A 19,772-nucleotide genomic window follows, 5' to 3' on the forward strand; every position below is an offset into this window, starting at 1 on the left:
AGGCTGACCGAGTAATGCTATTGATATGGGATTGAAATGATAATGTACTGTCAAGGATGACACCCAGACTCTTTACTTGAGGGGAGGGGAAAACTGGAGAGGAATCGATGGAAAGGTTAAAATTAGAAACTTTGGAAAGGGTGGACTTGGAACCTACGAGGAGTAATTCGGTTTTATCACTGTTAAGTTTGAGGAAGTTTAGGGTGAACCAGGTTTTTATTTCAGACAGGCAGGAGGAGAGGGAGGCAGGTGGAATAGAAGAGTTGGGTTTACTGGACAGATAGAGCTGAGTGTCATCCGCGAAACAATGAAAATCAATATTGAATTTACGAAATATATTGCCAAGGGGTAGCAGGTAGGTAATGAAGAGGAGGGGACCGAGAACAGAACCTTGAGGAACACCAGATGAAATAAGTGAGGGTTGGGATTTGAAAGAATTCAGTTGAATAAACTGAGTGCGGCTTGAAAAATAAGAATGAAACCAGCGGAGGGGGATGGACTCGATACCAAGGGCTGAAAGTCTGTGGAGGAGGATGGAGTGAGATATGGTGTCAAATGCTGCGCTCAAGTCGAGGAGGATGAGGATGGTGATGAGTCCAGAATCAGCTGCAAGGAGAAGGTCATTGGTGATTTTTAGTAGGGCAGTTTCTGTGCTATGAAGGGGACGGAAACCAGATTGAAAGGGTTCAAAAAGATCATTTTGGGTGAGATGATGGGAAAGTTGGGAGGCGACTATTTTTTCAAGAATTTTTGAAATGAAGGGGAGGTTAGAAATAGGACGAAGATTATGAAAGGAATTGGGGTCTGAGCCAGGTTTTTTTAGGATGGGTCTGACGGCAGCGATCTTGAGGAGTGAGGGGACAATACCTGATGTCAATGAGGAGTGGATAATGGCACAAATGAAAGGAAGAAGAGAAGGAAGGCAGGATTTAACCAGGGATGTTGGAAGGGGATCGAGCAAACATGTGGATGGTTTGGACTTATGGATGAGGCGGGAAATTTCACTGGGATCAGGGAGGAAAAAGGAAGTGAATATATGAGTTACAGAAAATGAGTCAGACGGGGTGGGAGGAGAGGTGGAGGAATGGAGATGCTGATGGATATCTAGAATTTTCTGGATAAAGAATAACTGAAGAGAATTACAGTGCTCATCTGAATAAAAATGAGGGGGAAAACTGTTACGGGGTTGAAAGACATTATCCATTAAAGAAAACAGAATTTTGGAATTTCCCTTATTTGCATCAATCAGTTCAGTGAAGTAGTTCGTTTTAGTGATAGAAACCAAGTCCTTGTATTGTAGAATCTGTTCATTGTAGATTTCCCTGTGAGCGGGAGAGCCAGTTTTTTTGCAGAGCCGCTCCAACTGGCGGCATTTGGCTTTCATTTTATGGAGTTCAGGGGTGAACCAGGGAGAAGATTTAACAAATAAAACAGACCGGGTTTTTACAGGAGCGAAATTGTTAAGAACATCTAAAAGGCAGTTATTATAAAAAGAAACCAGATCATCAGGGTTGGACGAGTTTGGGAAAGGGATGCGCTCCAAATGAGAAGAAAACATATCCACATTTACATTCTTAATGTTTCGGAAGGAGATGAGGCGAGTGGGTTTGATCTCAGATAAAATCAAGGGGATGCTAAAAGAAACAAGATGGTGATCAGTCATAGCAAGATCATCTGTGGAACAGTTAGAGGGGGTTAACCCAGAGCAGCAGACCAGGTCCAGAATGTGTCCCTTAGCATGGGTAGGCAGCTGAACATGTTGACAAAAACCAAGACTGTCCAGGCATGAGCAGAAGTCTCTGGTGAGGGGGAGGTGGTTGTTATCAAAATGTATGTTAAAATCACCCATACACATAACATTAGGAGTGAGAGACGATAGGTGAGTTAGCAGAGTTCCAAAATGCTCCAGAAAGTCCCTGTTCGGTTTTGGGGGGCGGTAAACCACTGCTATTACAGTTGGTGTGGGTCCAGGCAGCATGAAGGCAGTGCACTCAATGGAGCTGAATGAGGGGAGCGGAACCGGGAGGACTTTCCACGTCTCGCGATATATCACCGCGAGACCGCCTCCGCGGCCATGGCAACGAGGCTGACAGAGGTAAACAAAGCCGGGAGGGGTGGAGTCATTGAGAGAGGAAAAGTCATTCTGTTGCTGCCAAGTTTCCGTAACGCAGAGAAAGTCCAACTTACGGTCCACAATTAGATCCTGGATCAGCTGACCCTTGTTAGAGAGGGAGCGGATGTTGATGAGGCCAAAGTTGATGGTTCTGATGACCTGGCGCGGCGCCGAAGAAGTCGAGTTCGCAGGTCCGGGGAGGCTGGAAAGCACTCCGTGGTCCACAGAACGTCCGGTGTTACGTGGAGGACGGCGGGTAGAGGAGGAGAGGAAGCGGACAAGATTGGACGAGGCTTGGTAGTGCCGGTGCGTGCCACGGTGGATGTACCTCCGGCGTGGCGGGAGCAGGGGGTCCGTGCGGGCGTAGAGCAGAGGAGCAGGAGCTGTAGGCAGCCAGCGGAGACGGAGGAGTTCCGACGCTGAGTACTGGATGAGCCCGGCCGTGGGGCGGTAGAAAAGCCAGAGGAGGATCCAGGTTAGAGCCGACCAGATGTAAAGTTTGCACGTGAGCATAGCTGACAGGAGAAGGCCCGGGACTGCAGACTGTTTGAGTGATCTTCACAAATTTAAACACCCATTTCACAAGCTTATGTCCAAAACCACAACTGAAGTTTTGTTGACATTTGACCTTGAAAGTGGCTGCCATCTTAACATCTTTGAAGAACATTAGCTTATAGACTTGTATTACATCTGAACCTTAATGTAATGATAAACATCTAGAAACTTGTTGCTTTATGCTGTGTTGCCCCACCCGCCCCTCCTTCCCCGTCTCTCTAACATCCCTCTCAATTCTTCCCTCCTTTCCTTTTCCGTCCGGTCCAACACAAAAGATTTTCAAATATGATTTAAATGAAGAAAGTTTGGCCTCGATTACAGTAGGAGTTTATTCAGACTAGGCCTGCACAATATACCGCAAATTTATCGTTATCGCAACATCAAGCTGTGCAATATGCATACCGCAAAAGATGGCAAAAATCGCAATAAATGGTTACCTTAAATGTGCTAAAATAAACTCATGGCAGCTTGAAATATTGAACAAATGAAATGAATCCCTTTATGCATTTAACCAATCGGGAGGACCCGTTTACGTTGTTGATCAATCAGATGAGCCCTTTTATGTTTCACGTTTGCCTCCTACGTCAACAAGGGTCATTTGGAGTATAATTTTTAAACTGTTGCAGTGAAATGGAAATTATGTTTTTGGTTGTTTTGCTATTTGTTTATATACCGCAAATTATATCGTTATCGCAATATTAATCACCAATATCGCATATCGCAAGTTTTCCTCATATCGTGCAGCCCTAATTCAGACATACCTCTGGTTTGTCAGAAGGGGGGGGGACAGCTGTTTGACCACCGGGGGACAGTCTGCCAGCTGTCCCCAACTTACCCCCTTCCTAATATAACCTCATATTAGGGTGAGGGGGTGGGGGGTCTAGCCTGCGATGCGCCTTGGGGGGGGCTACTTGGCAGTGGCCCCCCTCCTATGGTTACCTCAGGAGTGGGCCCCCCCCTCTTTCGGTTTTATTTGCACTTTAGACATGTAGGGTCCTTGGTAGGGGGGGTGCTTGGACATCACTGCCAGCAAGCAGCAGATGTCCTCCTAGCACCCTACCCCCCAATTTTAACCGCACCTTAGACATTTAGGGCCCCTTGGTGGGGAGGGTGAGGGGACATCACTGTGAGTAATCAGGAGATGTCCCCTTAGTGCCCTACTCGCCAATTTTAACTGCACCCCCTTAGTACACACACCCCTCCCCCCTCAATATATACATTCCAACATAAACACACACACATGCACACACACACCCTCTCAAACACACATACACGCACACACATTTTGCAAGGAAGGTGGGACCTAGGACCATCTGTCCCCTACCTCTTCCCTGGTGGGCGGTACGGGCCCCTTTGCAACGGCGGCCGTGTCCCCGGGGTGCCGGCTTCCTGGGCCCGGCGGTGCTCTCTCCGCGCGGTGGGGGGGTTCACATTACATCTGAGCCGGGGGTGTTCGTGTCCCCGGGGGGTGGGTTCTGGTCCTTGCTCCTGAGCGCTGGGCCCCGCCAAATTTCCAACTGTGGCCGAGCCTGGTCGGGCCATATTTACAACACCCCTTGTGGGCCCTCTTTTTTCCCCGGGGTTCCCCCCTCCTGGGCGGGGGCAGCGGGCCCCTGCCTTGCTCCTCCCTGGACCAACCGTGGGCCGGGCGGATGGCTGCCTGGAGTGCAGAGCGGGTCTCCCTTGGGGGGGTCCTGGCCTGTACCTGGGGTCTGGGCGGGGGGGTGCCCGGAACTCCTGGGTGGTGGTGGGGTGCTCATCTGGGGCTGTGGGCGTCCTTCTCCGGTGGGGCCCTGCGTTGGGCTCTCCCGGCGCGGCGGGGGGGCTGCTCTCCTGGTTGGGCTGGGGCGGCGCTCTCTTTCCCTCCGTGCCTCCCTGCTCTCTGGCTCTGGGGGCCTTGCGGCGGTCCTGCTGGCCCTGGCCTGGGTGGCGGGCTTGGTCGCCAGGGCGGCGGTTGTCCCCTGCCGATTCCTGTGTGGCGTTGGGGGAATTCCGGCTGCCGCTGCGTCTGCGGTGGGGGTCTTGGGGTGGGGATGGCTGGGCATTCTCCCTCCTCTTTTTCACCCCTTCAGCCCCTTTTGTACTACATTTGAACCTTACCATAATGATTAACAACCAGTAAACTTGTGGCTTTATGCTGCTTCATGGTCTTATCCCCCTTCCCCTCCTATTATCACCCTCCTACCCCCCCTCTCTCTAACATCCCTCTCTCTTCTTCCCCTCTTTCCTTTTCCGTCCGGTCCAACACCAAAGATTTTCAAACATGATTGAAATTAATAGAGTTTGGCCTCAATTACAAAAGGGGTTTATTCAGACATACCTTTGGTTTGTCTGAAGATTAATAACCCCTCTTGTTAAAGTAAAATATGTCCAACACAAGAGGCCCTCAGCTCTCATCTGTCTGCTCAGCTGTTGGACAGGACAAGTTAAAAAAAAAAAAAAGAATCATTTGAAAGCTGTTTGGAAAAAAATGTAGTTTTTAGAGCTCTCACTATTTTTTACTCTTATTATTTTACTATTATTGGCTCAAGTTGAATGAAACGGTGCTGCATTGACACACTGGGCGCCATTCGCACGTCAAATTTGTGTCTGCTGCCTCTATTTTGACGCGCGTCAAATTTAATGCTCGACTGCGGCTGGATGTGATGGCTAAAGTGTAAATGCAGAATACAATATGAATATATTAGGAATGTGAGTGTGGTTAACCAAACATCTGTTACCATGGAAACCCAAAAGTTAACTTTTGCAGATTCTGCTAAAAATCCCATAGGTCTGTTTGTTACCCCCAAATGGAGCCCGAGACCTGACATGGGTTAAAAAAAAATGTTTCCACGAAATAATTTTTGGTTCCCACGGAATAATATTCTGATAGTCATTCATTCTTTTGTATTTTAATGCAGCGTAGTTACAGCGACACGTTGATTGGTCGAGCGGAAGTACGGGTTGTGTGATGCAGGATGGGATACGTATGAAGCATGTAGCCTTAGCATGCAAAGGGACTGCCAAAGAGTATGTTAATTAAAGACAAGTTACCCACTCTGAATATTAATTTTCCTGTTCAACCCTAAAGTACAACATCCCATACCGCAGTGGTTCTCCAGCTGCCCGTCTGCAGGCATGACAAACAAAAGAGCTCCATGGTTGACACAGCTTATCGGGAGTCTGAAACGACCAAAAAGGCATTCATCAGAATTTTTCATTTTTTAAACTCCTGTCCATTGACTGTTTTTATTTCGGGACCCCTCCCCTCCCCTCCCTCTTCCGCGGCCAGGGCCGTTTCAGCAGGCTGCTTAGTCTGAGCACCTGGCTCCAGTCTGTTGCCAGCCAGAATAAGTTTGTTTTTATTGACAATTTTAATCTTTTCTGGAACAGAACCTCATTTTATAAAACTGATGGGATTCACCCCAGTCCACTAGGCAGCAGTGAACTGAAAACATCAGACACTCTGTCCAGACATCACCGGCCCCCATCATTCCAACACCAGTCCAAACCTCCTCTTCATCCGTGCAGACATCGGTCTGTGGAAGTGACTGATTCACACCCCCCCCCACACACACATTTTCCAAGAAACTGCTTCAACTATCAACAGTGATTCCTTGCCACAACCTGCTGCCCCCCCCCCCCCCCCCCCCCCCCCCAGTCTATCCCATTAAGACTACTATTACAGACAGGTCTTCTATGAGGGAGCATGCAGGGAGAAAAGCAAACACTAACTGCCTTTGTCCACCAAAGGAAGCACCAAATCTTGAGGAAGCAGGTTCCACAACCACTCCGCCCTCCTCTTTTAACTTGGCACTTTTCAACGTTCGATCTTTGTCCAACAAAACATTTATCATAAAGGATTTTATCCATGATTATAATATTGATGGTCTCTTTTTAACTGAAACATGGCTAAGCGGATGCATCTGCTGTTCTCACAGAGGCCTCTCCACCCAACTTTAGCTTTATTTTTCAACCAGGGAGGGAGATTACATTAGATGAGTACCCCAGCTTTGAACATCATGCCTTTGTTTTTAACAGCCCTCCAGTTTTATGCGTCACAGTATACAGACCACCCAAACCAAGCTCTGTTTTTATTGAGGAGTTTTCTGAGTTTCTAGCATCTGTCCACGCTTCCTTTAACATGATTTTATTAACAGGTGATTTTAACCTGTATGTAGACTGGAAGTCGGACTATTGCACCACTCAGTTCTTGGACTTGCTAGCTTCTCTTGATTTTAAACAACACGTCATGCAGCTGACTCACAACAGGGGGCACACTCTTGACCTCGTCGTCAGTCATGGTTTACCTACCAGTGTGTCCACTGTTGTGGACCTGGCTGTATCTGACCATTACTGTGTTCTTTTTAACATTACTGGTTTTATAAAGCAAGAGACCTCTGTGAGAGCGGTAAAGAAATGCTACTTGACTCCTGAAGTGGTCGAAAATGTTATTACATCTGTTTGCCCCTACTCTCCACTTGTCTTACCGGCCCCCTGTGATCTACTTGTTGAAAGTATTAACAGTAAATTAAAATCCAGTCTCGACTCAGTTGCTCTTCTAAAATCTAAGAAAATAAGAATCAAACCCATACCCCCTTGGAGAACTGAGGAAATTAAACAATTGAAGAGACGTTGTAGATCTGCCGAAAGACTTTGGAGAAAACACACACTTGTAATAAACTATCAACTGTACCAAAACCAACTAAAAGTATATAATCAAACAGTAAAACAGACCAGAAATTCATATTTTGTGAATATCATTTCTGTAAATAAAAATAACCCCAGAGTCCTCTTCACCACAATTGAATCTTTAATCAACTTGAATGTGTACAAAAACACAATGCCAGCCTCCGCCTCATTGTGTGAGGACTTTGCAGACCACTTCAGGAGCAAGATCCATTCTGTCAGATCTAACATTGTAAATGGACAGAAAAGCCTTTTTATTGGTAATGATGGGTTGATTTTACCTGAGGAAGCACTGGACAGTTTTGACCTGGTTGAAGCTGCAACACTTGGTCGAGTTTTCTCCCAAGTTAATCCAACGACTTGTTTTTTAGATTCCATCCGCTCATCACAAATCATTTTACGGGTCTTTTGAGAGTGAGATTTTAAATATCATGAACTCTCTACAGACATGTGTTTTTCCTGCTGCCTTTAAAATGGCAGTGGTGAAACCGTTACTCAAGAAATCCAACTTAGACCCTTCTGTTTTTAATAACTACATACCTGTTTCCAACTTGCCATTTTTAAGTAAGGTTTTAGAAAAACTTGTTTCTCTTACAAAATAACATTTTTTAGATAAACCAGTCTGGTTTTAGAACAAACCACAGTACTGAGACAGTCTCGTTAAAAATTGTTAATGATGTCAGGTATGCCTTGGATTCAGATCAGATCTCAGTACTAGTTCTGTTCGATCTAAGTGCAGCTTTAAATACTGTTGATCACCTGATCCTTGTAAACAGACTTTAAAGTCTTGGCCTTTCAGGGACTGTTCTCAAGTGGTTCGATTCCCATCTCATGGAGAGAAAGTTTATGGTAAGCATGGACACAAACTTTTCCGGGGTCCATGAAATTAATTGTGGTGTGCCTCAAGGTTCCATCCTTGGCCCCTTGCTTTCTAACTGTATTTTAGATGTGAAATTACTAATGGAAAATAATTTTCTGCAGCTCAACCAGGAGAAAACTGACATTTTAGTTATCGGTCCTGAAGCCAAGAGAGAGAAAAAGTGTCTGAAGTTAATGTAATTTCCATTAAGTCATTCAGAAACAGTCAGAAACCGGGGCATTATTTTTGACTAAGCTAAATTTTATCCCACAAATAAAACAGATGGTTAAAACTGGTCTTTATCATCTTAGAAATCTGGCTAGAGTCCGCCCACTACTCTCTCTTGCTAATATGGAGATGCTAATGCGTGCTTTTATCATGAGTAAAATTGATTATTGTAACGCCCTGCTTGCTGGTCTTCCAAAAACCAACATTAGGAACCTTCAGCTTCTCCAGAACTCTGCTGCACGAGTTCTTACAAAGACCAGGAGGCGAGCTCACATCACCCCAATTTTAAAATCCCTGCATTGGCTCCCCATATGCTTCAGGATTGATTTTAAGATATTTAAGATTTTAAGATACTTTAACGGTTTTTAAATGTTTTAACGGTCTTGCGCCTTCTTATTTATCAGACATTTTAGTAAAGTATGAACCCTCGCGGACTCTGAGATCCTCTGGCACTGATCTGTTAACCATTCCAACTGTAAACACCAAAACCTACGGAGAAGCCTCTTTTCAGCACTATGGCCCCCGTTTATGGAACAGTCTGCCAGAGGACCTGAGAGCCGCAGAGAACATTAATGCTTTTAAGAAAAGGCTCAAGACCCATCTGTTTAAACTGGCTTTTAACTAATTTTTTACTACCACCATTTATTTATTTTGTTAGGATTGGAGTAGCTGGACCCAAAAATGCAGGCAGGGAATTAGTTAGAATTTGTGAATTTTATTGTAGGATGAAAGGGGTTTGGGCTTTGGATCTTTGGCGTTGGTCTTTGGGTTCTTTGATGTTGGTTTTGGTCTTGGTACTTTGGGTTTTGTTCTTTGGGGTTGATTGTGAGTCCTTGTGGCTAGGGTTGGGAGGCTCCAACTACTAGCGTTTCCAACATCTTGTTTTCGTGCTCAGCCTGTTTCTTATTTGTCATTTCTTATTTGTCATTTCTCATTATCTCTCCCCACTAGGTAGGGGTTGGGAGATGTGAAAGAAGTGGGGGGTTGTGTAGGTACTGGGAGGGGGGCCCTATTTCTATTGTTATTTATTTATTTATTTTTGTGCTTGTTTATTTTAATTTTCATGTTTGTTTTTATATTATTTATCTTGTTTTAATGTAAAGCACTTTGTGTTACACTTTTATATGAAAAGTGCTTTATAAATAAAGTTTGATTGATTGATGGTTGGGAATAGCTCCCTCCGTGGCAAGTCGGAGCTCGTTTGCTTGTCATGTGAGCAGACCGACAGCCACTGCTGTATGGGGAAGCAGCAAATTCGGACCTCCTAAATCTTATTATATTTTACTTATTTTCATGGAGACAATAGTAAATAGATCCCTTAGTTTGATTCTTATTTTTATTAATGTCCTATTGAATGAATGTGGGTCACAGAGACACAGATGTAGCGGCGGAAAGCTGCTTTTCTGGCAGGACGGAGAGCGTACCGGAGTGTGAATGAACCCAGACATGGAGACGTGATTTCCGATGCTTTTGTGCTTTTTTTAAATTAATCTGATCTCTAAACATCCTCTGTGAATCCGAGCTTGTTAATGAGATAAACACAGACAGAAATGTAAAGGTATCTGCTGTAAATCCAAATATTTTTACCCATGTCCCATCACGGGCTCCTTACCCCCAGGTGACCTAAACACATATAACAGTTGCTATGGAACTAAAATCCAGAAACGGAAAAGCAGCCATTTTAAAAAACAGTTTACTGAAATAATCACATGCAGCTCTGACCAGGTTGGCGTATGTGGTAGGGGGAGAGCGGGGCCTGTAGCAGCTGCTCAGCCAGTAAGGGCGAGTCAGAATTGGGCGGCAAGAGCAGGGGCAGGTTGCACCTGTGGGCTAACGCCTAACAACGCCGCTTGGGGCTTGAATAGTGTTTTTTTTTTTTTTTTTTTTTTTTTTTTAGGATTTGGATGTTGATTAGATCCTGAGCAATAATCAAAGCAGCTCAAATACATACTAATGGTTCTCATGCTTTGTCTTTTTACAGGACAGACTCAAAGATATTTGAAGATGCAGTGGAGCTGCAGTACTTTTTAATCAAGATCAGGGATGAGTTATGCAAGAATGGAGAGATCCTAATGTCCACTGCACTCCGTTACACTTTGAAACACTTGCAAAGTGATGTAGATCGGGAAAAAAGAGAGAAAGTTCCCAGAGAGATTGAGGAGGATAAGAAGAAAGCAGAAGAGGAACAGGAGAAAAACAAAGGTAGTTGATTTAGTATTCATGCATGAAAACACAGGAATCTCTCGTCCTAAAATGTATCTGAAATGTTTCTGCAGATAAAAAAGAGAGAACAACCCATTATGTACAAAGAGATCCCTGGAAACCAAATTCTCTTCTCAAGTATGTAAAGGAATGCTCCTTTGACAACATCACTTACAGCGTGGGAGAATTTGTCTATGTGGAGCCATCAGAAGTGTACTTCAAGCCTCACATTGTCTGCATTGATCGTCTGTGGGAAGACAGCGCTGGTAACCCTCAAAGGACTGTTTGTCACAGATATATGTGACATGGCATTACATGTAGAGCACCAGAGTGTCACTGCTACAATAACCGAGCTTCTTATTTATAATAGATTGATAGAATTTATGCCAGACTCAGTCCAAAAGAAGGTGTACACGAACCCACTACATAAAAAAAGCAGTGTCAAGAATACACAAGTTAAGAAGCAGTGTTAGGAAAATTACTATAGTTCATAAAAAAAATACATTAATTAAAAGAGTGTTAATTCTGAGGGACAAACAGCTCACTAGCACTCGCCCTCCTTGGCTTATTTAAAAGCACCCTAAGGGCCTCATTGTACACCACCTGCAGCTTTCTCATACTGGTACTTTTATAGTTTGTCCACAGATGAGCTGTATACAGAGGAGGACAAAATGCTTTAAATAACACCACCTCGACTCCTTCTTTACACATGCTAAACTTTAGAGAAAGAGTGTTGGCTTGGCCATATACACCATGACACTGCCTGTAGATATCTGCATCATCTGACAAGTCTTCTGAAATGACATGCCCAAGATACTTTATCTTATTAGTACACACGAGTACAGCATTTGATAGGTCAAAACCAGGGAAATTGTGGTTTTAGTGTTCTTTTGTCCGAGAAATCATAATCAGACTTTTTTGTGCATTTAATGTGATGTCATTATCAAGCCCATAAGCTGAACAGATGTTACCAAATTGAAGACCAGCAGTACTTGGACTCAACACAACTAGATCGTCAGCAAACATCAAATGGTTGACAATGAGATCTTCAGCCACACAAGTGTGAACAACAAGTACTTTAGGTTTGAGAGACAGTTTATCCACATAAAAATTAAAAAGAATAGGAGAGAGAATAGTGTAAGGTCTGAAACCCTATTTTCCTCATTTGACCTGCATTGTTTGTTGAGCATACCAATATGCCAGAATACACACAACACATTTAGGTACACATCTCTCTACCAGTTTTATAAATAATTTCTTATGATTTACTCTGTCAAAAGCTTTACAGTCATCTAGATAACAGTGAAACAGAAATAGATCATTTCTTTAAGATCATATATACACATGTCAGGACCCATCTTTTCTTTAAACCCAAATGGATTATCAGTCATTTTTACAAACTCTGGAATCCTGTCCAGCAGGATTATCTCATAGAGTTTTGATAGAAAACTGGCCAGAGCTATCAGTCTGTAATTTTCAGAGCAACCAATTTTTCCAGCTATGTTTTTATCCCTGCTACTAAACATAAGAGTTATCATAGAGTCTGGTTAAAATCCATGAACATTAAAGCTGTAAAACACATGGCAAGTAGTGAGATTACACTTGCACTGGCAAACTTTACATACTCAGATACCCCATCAAGTCCAGTAGCTTTGTTGTTTGACAGTTTGGAGATAGCTTGGTGGACATTATGCGCTGTGATTACACCAGCGGTATCAGTGTCCTTTGCTACAAACAGATCCCTCTGGACACAGTGAAATATTCTTATATAGTGTTGTCACCATAGTTCTAAAATATTTTCAGTGCCACAGACCCCATCTACCATACATGGAATTGTTTTAGGGCCAGAAGTATTAACTTTGACTTCTTTTCATCAGATTTTTATTTATTTATTTATTTATTTTGAATTAGGACATTGCATATTAAACAATGTTTCAGCAGCTGCTTTGACATAAATATGGCAGCTTCATCCGTTGTCCTAAAGCAGGATAAGAGGTTCAACAGTTACATTGACAACGCAATACAATAGCACAATATTAGTGGTAAAAATATTTACAAAGGTTATTTACAATTTGATTTTTGATTTGAAATGGTTTATTTCAAGCAATCAAATAGAAATAATCAATAAAAAGCAAGTCTAAAAAAGTCAAAGAAAAACAACGATAACTAGCATCTGCAGGACTGGTTTGTTTTCAGCCATTGTTTAAGAGCTGTTTGGAACAAACCAGTCCTGCAGACCTTAGTTATTGTTTTTTTGGATGTTGTTACAACATAGCCATGGAATCAGCTCTCATTGCCTGGTCCTTTTTACAAATAAAACTTATTTCATACATTTCTAAATGCAATTGCTTTTCTAGGAGGAGAAATATTAGTTAATAATTTATCTGAATGTACAGTGTACATCGACACTGCATCTTCTGAGAGTGCTCCAATCCAAATATGAGGAATTTTCATGATTGTAACCTCGCCTCAAAGGTAAACTCAGCATTTGCATCTTAAAAGAAATATGATCAGCAAATGATAGTTCATAAAAATGTTCATAGTAGTCAGAGACCCATGAGCATCAGCTGTTGTGAAGTCAAATGCCATGCTTCACTGATGTGTGTACCTATCTTCAGGCAGCAACATTTCAGTTGAGTGTATTCTGCTGTATATTTTGAAATGAATCTATTGTTGTTCCTTGAAGGTGTGATGTGGCTCTATGGCTGCTGGTTCAAGCGGCCAAGTGAAACTATTCACATAGTTTCACAAACCTTTCTGGAAAAAGAAGTCTTCAAGAGCTGCTACCGCAGCAGAGTGCCCATCAGTAAAGTTCTCGGCAAATGTGTGGTTGTTTTTGTGAAGGTTAGACACCCCCCAAAAAGGTTTCATATGACAATAGAACTGTAGTGAATTTAGGTGTCTTTTTGTGATTCACGTAGGATTACTTCGAAATGCAACCTGAGGGCTTCAAACCTGCAGATGTGTATGTGTGTGAGTCCCGCTATGTTGGTAAAGTCAAGCCCTTCAAGAAAATCCAAAAATGGTTCTTGCCAAAGAGTCCAGTAAAGTTGGTGCCCCGGGTGGTGCCTCTGCCCGTCGTTCGTGTGCCCTCCATGTTTGCCAAACCGAACCTGGACAAAGCGTCCTTCTCTCATGCAAACCCCGGCAGTTTTGAAGACAAGGTGAGGTGAAGCACCTGCTTGATTTGATTGTTTGTTGCAGTTAAATGAGATCAACCTTTCTTAAAGATGATTGACATATTTAGTAAACCTTTTAGATTCTGCTGACTTGAGTCAGTGTAAACAAAAGCTATATTTACTATCAAACTACATGTATGCCACTATTTTTGGTGTTAACGCATGTTTAGCTGTTTCATGAAGTCTCTGTTGTCCGGACTCTTCCTGAGTAATAAAAACCTATATTTGCTGGAAAAAATAAAATCTGGATGTTTGTGCTTGAAAACTCATATGCTTACATTTAATTCTGGCAGCAAAGAACTCTATTTCAAATTAGAAACTGTCAAGATTTGAATGTTTGTGAATGTTTAACATTTCAGGAGCGAGAGGATGTTCCCATGGAGATAAATGGAGCCGAGCCAGGCTGCCAGTACTTTGAACAGTTATGCTACAATAACATGTGGTTTAAACTTGGAGACTGCGTTTACATCCAGTCACATGGATTGTCAAAGCCCCGGGTTGCCAGGTTGGTGAAAATAAACCAAGCATAGTCAAGAAAAACCTCTGAACAAGAAATAGGTTTTGAGAAATGTCAGTGTTGCAAGTACAATTCTTAATTTGCGATCCCTCATGCAGTTTTACTGACTTGTCTACAGAATTGAGAAGCTGTGGTTGCAGAATGGAACCACCTTCTTCTTTGGACCTATTTTCATTCATCCTGAGGAAACGGAGCACGAACCCACAAAGATGTTTTACAAGAGAGAGGTTTTTCTTAGTCACCTGGAGGAAACCTTGCCCATGACTTGTGTCCTAGGTACGGCACAGCCATATAGCCGTCTCTGAATGTGGGCCTTCAAACGTTATTGATAAAAAAAAAAGTGCTTTTCATGTTGTCAAAGAGCTTTACAAACGAAAGCCAAACATAGGCACAACATTTTGAAATTAAAGCCAACCTCCTCCCCCACCCACCATTGACATTCACCCATACACCCCAAGACCCCAACATAAAGAATGCAGGCATGAAAACAGGGCTGGAACTGTAAGAGGAACTTCTAGCTTGGCTCTATTGTGAGGAAACATTATAATGAAGCCCTGGGGCCAAAATCATGTCATTAAAAAAAATCTATTTTCCAACTGACTTGGTAACGACCCTTGTTGTGTTTCCAGGCAAATGTATGGTGTCCTCCTTTAAGGAGTACCTGTCATGCAGACCTACAGAATACTCCGAGGAGGACATCCTGCTGTGTGAGAGCAGCTACATTGAGACAGAGAAACAAGTGAAAAAGTTAGAGGGTCTGAAGCGCTTCTCATATTCTGCCAAAGTGGTGGAAGATGAGATTTACTATTTCAGGTTTGGAAAGTCAAAAAGAACTTCTCCTCTGATCTAAACTGAATCAGATCCTTCTTTTACCATCTTGTTTTGGTGTTTTGTGTAGGAAACTCTATGTACCACAGAAGGAAGCTTCACCCTTTTTGGACAAGAAGATAGATGAGGTTAAACTGGCAGACATGGATGACGGACATGATGACATGGAAGACATGGACAAGGATGATGATGCTCCTGTGACACCTTCAATGCCTCAAATGCAAAGCTCTCTGTCAAGTGACATGGACATGATGCCATACACAGAGGAAGACTTCAGGCCACCGCCAGTGGGTCGTCGGGTCATGGAGCTCCTCAGGGACCTCTATGTTTCTGTAATGAGCCACCAGAAAAAGAAGCACCGATGCAATAGTGACTTTCTGGCTGAGATTCCTGCTGTGGATCCTGCTGCCCCTGAGAAACCACCTCTCAACTTTGAAATAATCCGAATGAACCTGGAGCGTGGTCGCTACAGGAGGCTGGACGTCTTTCAGGAGCACATGTTTGAAGTGTTGAAGAAGGCAAGGAGGCTACACAGGTATGACAACCTTTGAAAAAGGAATTAAAGAGGAGGTCACATAGTCTTACTTAGAGTGCCTTGTGAAAGTTTTCGGCCCCCTTTAACTGTGTAACCTTTTGCCACATTTCAGGGTTCAAACATAAAGGTATAAAACTGAATTTTTTTCTGAAGAACGAAGAACCAAAACTGCCCAGTACCAGAAATCCTTCATACCCAATGCAAAAACCCTGTACAACAGCTCACAATACAAAAGATAACCTTAGCACATTTTTTATTATCTATTTTTCTTTCCTTTTTGCACATTCCTTTTGCACATCTTTTTACCTGCACTGTTCTGTAAAGAGCTTTTTAAATTATACTATACTTCACTAATCTGGCCTTTATGGAAGAGTTTCAAGATTTTTTAAAGATATCCATAAAAACTGTTGTTTAAAGTTACCCACAAGCCACCTGGGAGACATGCCAAACATGTGGAAGAAGAAGCTCTGGTCTGAAAATCCAACTTTTTGGCAACAATGAAAAATGTTCCGTTTGGCGTAAAAGCAACACAGCTCATCACCCTGAACACACCATCCCCACTGTAAAGCATTGTGGTGGCCCCATCATGGTTTGGTCCTGCTTTTCTTCAGCAGGGACAGGGAGGATGGTTGGAATTGATGGGAAGATGGATGGAGCCAAATCCAGAAGCATTCTGGAAGAAAACCTGATGGAGTCTGTACAGACCTGAGACTGGGACAGAGATTTGTTTTCCAACAATGATCCAAAACATAAAGAAAATCTACAATGGACTGGTTCACAAATCAACATATCCAGGTGTTAGAACAGCCAGAGTCCAGACCTGAATCCAATGGAATCTGTGGAATCAGGGCTCGACATAGCCATTTGTCCGCTGGCCCGGTCCTGTTTTTCGAGCAGTGCGGACCACAAGACTTTACTTTTCACTTGTCCGCTCGGGCCACAAAAATATCTAACGGTTTATATATTCTTCACCTTTTTCAATAAAGTAAATTTTGCGAAAACGTGTAGATTTACCTCGTCTTCATAGTTTAGTTTTTCTGCTAGTCCTGTGTTCAGACTTCAAGGGTTTCTATGGGAAACCTTTGATCACTTCTCCTTCTCTCCCTCCTGCGCTCGCGCGGCTTTCACTGCCGAGCATCACGCGGCACGCGATCACTACTTTTTTTTTTCAAACTTTATTGAATGTAACAATTCAATACAAAACAATGTTAAACAGCAACAACGAAGGCACAAGCCAGTGGGTTATTATTACATTTGATTATAAATCCGACACCGTCACTGAAGAGAGACTGAAGCATGTCAGAGATGTGGAAGACATGGCAGGAATAGATAGGAATATGTTGGATGGAGTAGTGGGTATAATTAATAGTATGGACAGCAAGATATTTAATGAATGCATTGAAGATGAAACTGTATCCACTAAGCTTTAAGCTGAATGTCAAAGAATCAAAGGCAACTCCAAATACCTGAATCTCAGACTCAAATGCAGTAGAATGTTAAACTACTTAATTTTGTTTTTCTTTACAACACTGTAAGCAGTAAGTATTTCTAGTTAGCTGAATGATCTCAGTTAGACCTGCACAATATTAGGGAAAACTCTCGATATGCGATATCAGAGAATAAAATTGCGATAACGATATAATTTGCGGTATATAAACAAACAGCAAAATAACCAAATAACCATTCCCAGTTTAAAAATTATACTCCAAATGACCCTCGTTGACATAGGTTACAAACATCTAACATAACAGGGCTCCATCTGATTGGTCAACAATGTGAAGGCGTCCATCCGATTGGTCAAATGCATTAAGGGATTTATTTGATTCGTTAAATGGTTCAAGCTGCCATTAGATTGTTTTAACACATTTAAGGTTTATGATTTATTGCGATATTTGCCGTTAGAAGCACCATGAAAACTTCTGAACTAGTGTTACCTACTACACTGCAGTGCTCTCTTCAAAACATCTGAAACAGACTAGAGCAGATTTAAGTTTGATATGGTCTATTTTCAGTCATTGAAAAGTGTGGAAATAAGTGATGTCACCAGAATGAACCAAATTGCACCATATTAAAAGTTTCCGGGGGGGCATGCCCCCGGACCCCCCTAAAGTTGCAAGCACCTGCGGAGCGGCGGGTCCCGCTATGCGCGGTGTCGGGCCAGTAACTTTCAGGCAGGGCCAGTAAGTTTCAAAAACTACTGGCCCTGTGGGCCAGTGCAAATTTCTGGGCTATGTCAACCCCTGGGAATGTTCTCTATTCAAACTCACTGAGCTCTAGCTGTTTTGCAAGGAGGAATGGGCAAGAATTTCAGTCTCTCCATGTGCGACACTGATAGAGATAAACCCCAAGAGACTTAGTCGGCGCCACAAAGTATCAAATTAAGGGGACTGAATAAAGGGGCACGCCCAGTTTTTCTGTTTATTTTTTCAAAAATTTTGAAATGTCCAAATAATTTTGTTCAACTTCACAATTGTGTCCCACTTGTTGATTCTTCAAAAAAATTACATTTTGATATCTTTATGTTGAACCCTGAAATGTGGCAAAAGGTTGAAAAGATGAATGTGGCTGAATACTTTTCAAGGGCCTGTATAAGACTTCTTTTTTTCAACAAATTAAAATTTTAAAGAAATCTACGGCTAGAACAGTAGCATCTAGACCTAGTTTTTTGCATCAGTTTATGTAAAGCACATGTCGGGAATATCCAAAAGAAGTTTGGTGGCCACCTGTGGCAAACTGTCAAATTTGGGGATTTTCACATTTCTGCACAGGACATATGAAGTGATATATATGGCAAGACATTGCAAACAAAACTTTTTTATGTTGCAAATGAAAGTTTTAATTGTTTGCTTTTCAAAAAAACATTTGTTGTTTGCAGAAATGTTATTTTTTTTGCTTTCTAAACATATTTTTTAACGTTTGCAACACAAACTTTTTTAGATGCGTTATGTCTCATCTCGTTTCGGAGGTGTTTCCCATTTTGGCCTTGGGGTTTCCAGTCCATATTCTGCACACATGTTCCTGTATATTATTCCAGCCACTTGATTGTGGCGCTCCATGTATGCTTTACCTGCCAGCATCTTACACCCTGCAGTTATGTGCTGGATTGTTTCAGGCGCCTCTTTGCACAGCCTACACCTTGGGTCTTGTCTGGTGTGGTAGATCCGAGCCTCTATTGCTCTGATGCTCAGGGCTTGTTCCTGAGCTGCCAGGATGAGCGCTTCAGTGCTGTCTTGTAGACCAGCCCTTTCTAGCCATTGGTAGGACTTCTTGAGATCAGCCTCTTCAGTTATGGTCTGGTGGTACATCCCATGCAGGGGTTTGTCTTCCCATGAGGAACTATCAAATCAAATCCCCCATTTTACAATAACATACGTCACTCAAAGTGCTGTGCATAAAATACAATAAAATTTAAAAAACAACATGACAAGACAAACAGTGCGACAACCCCCCCCCCCCCCACACACACACACATAGACATACATACGCACACCATGATAAAAAAGTGATAAAATAATGAAATACAGAGACCTGGGTTTGTCCTGAAGTGAGAAAACCACATTTTGGGGACATGTCCTCGTCAGTGACCCCCCCAACCCAAGTTCACGGAGAACACTACCACAGAACCCCCCCAGATCCGAACAAAGAGTCAGACCGGAGAGATCCCATTGCAGCGACCCCGTTCACTGAGAAGGGTCAGTGGAGGATCCCTCAGAGGAAATCACTGGAGGTAAAAATAAAATGTAAAACGAAGAAAATTAAAATTGAACAAGAAACAAATAATTACATAAACCTTAATATTCATTCATTCATTCATTCATTTTCTTAACTGTTTTTCCCTTTCGGGTTAGGGGGCTGCCGGAGCCTATCCCGGCCACTTCTGGGCGAAGGCAGGGGACAGCCTGGACAAGTCGCCAGTCTGTCGCAGGATAGAACATTCACAATCACACACCCATTCACTCTCACACTCACATCTAGGGACAATTTAGAGTTGCCAATTAACCTATGAAGCATGTTTTTGGACGGTGGGAGGAAGCCGGAGAGAACCCACACATGCACAGGGAGAACATGCAAACTCCACACAGCAAGGT

General features: G+C 42.8%; 1 protein-coding gene across 7 annotated transcripts in view; it reads left to right on the plus strand.

Moving 5' to 3' along the window:
• The window catches only part of LOC144981282 (uncharacterized), an 84,976-nt gene that overhangs the window by 25,246 nt on the left and 39,958 nt on the right, over positions 1-19,772 (plus strand). For all 7 annotated transcript variants that reach the window (XR_013652856.1, XR_013652860.1, XR_013652857.1 and 4 more), the window contains exons 26-33: positions 10,405-10,625; positions 10,700-10,891; positions 13,312-13,469; positions 13,547-13,789; positions 14,164-14,309; positions 14,440-14,597; positions 14,951-15,134; positions 15,220-15,684. Coding sequence is in view for 4 of the 7 variants with exons in the window: in XM_078939803.1 (XP_078795929.1) it covers positions 10,405-10,625; positions 10,700-10,891; positions 13,312-13,469; positions 13,547-13,789; positions 14,164-14,309; positions 14,440-14,597; positions 14,951-15,134; positions 15,220-15,684 (1,767 nt within the window). In the remaining 3 variants the exon portion in view is untranslated. The remainder of the gene's footprint in view (positions 1-10,404; positions 10,626-10,699; positions 10,892-13,311; positions 13,470-13,546; positions 13,790-14,163; positions 14,310-14,439; positions 14,598-14,950; positions 15,135-15,219; positions 15,685-19,772) is intronic.

This window comes from Oryzias latipes, chromosome 2 (genome assembly GCF_053564925.1).
Source record: "Oryzias latipes strain Hd-rR chromosome 2, Olatipes_Hd-rR_3.1".
Lineage (NCBI taxonomy): Eukaryota > Metazoa > Chordata > Actinopteri > Beloniformes > Adrianichthyidae > Oryzias > Oryzias latipes.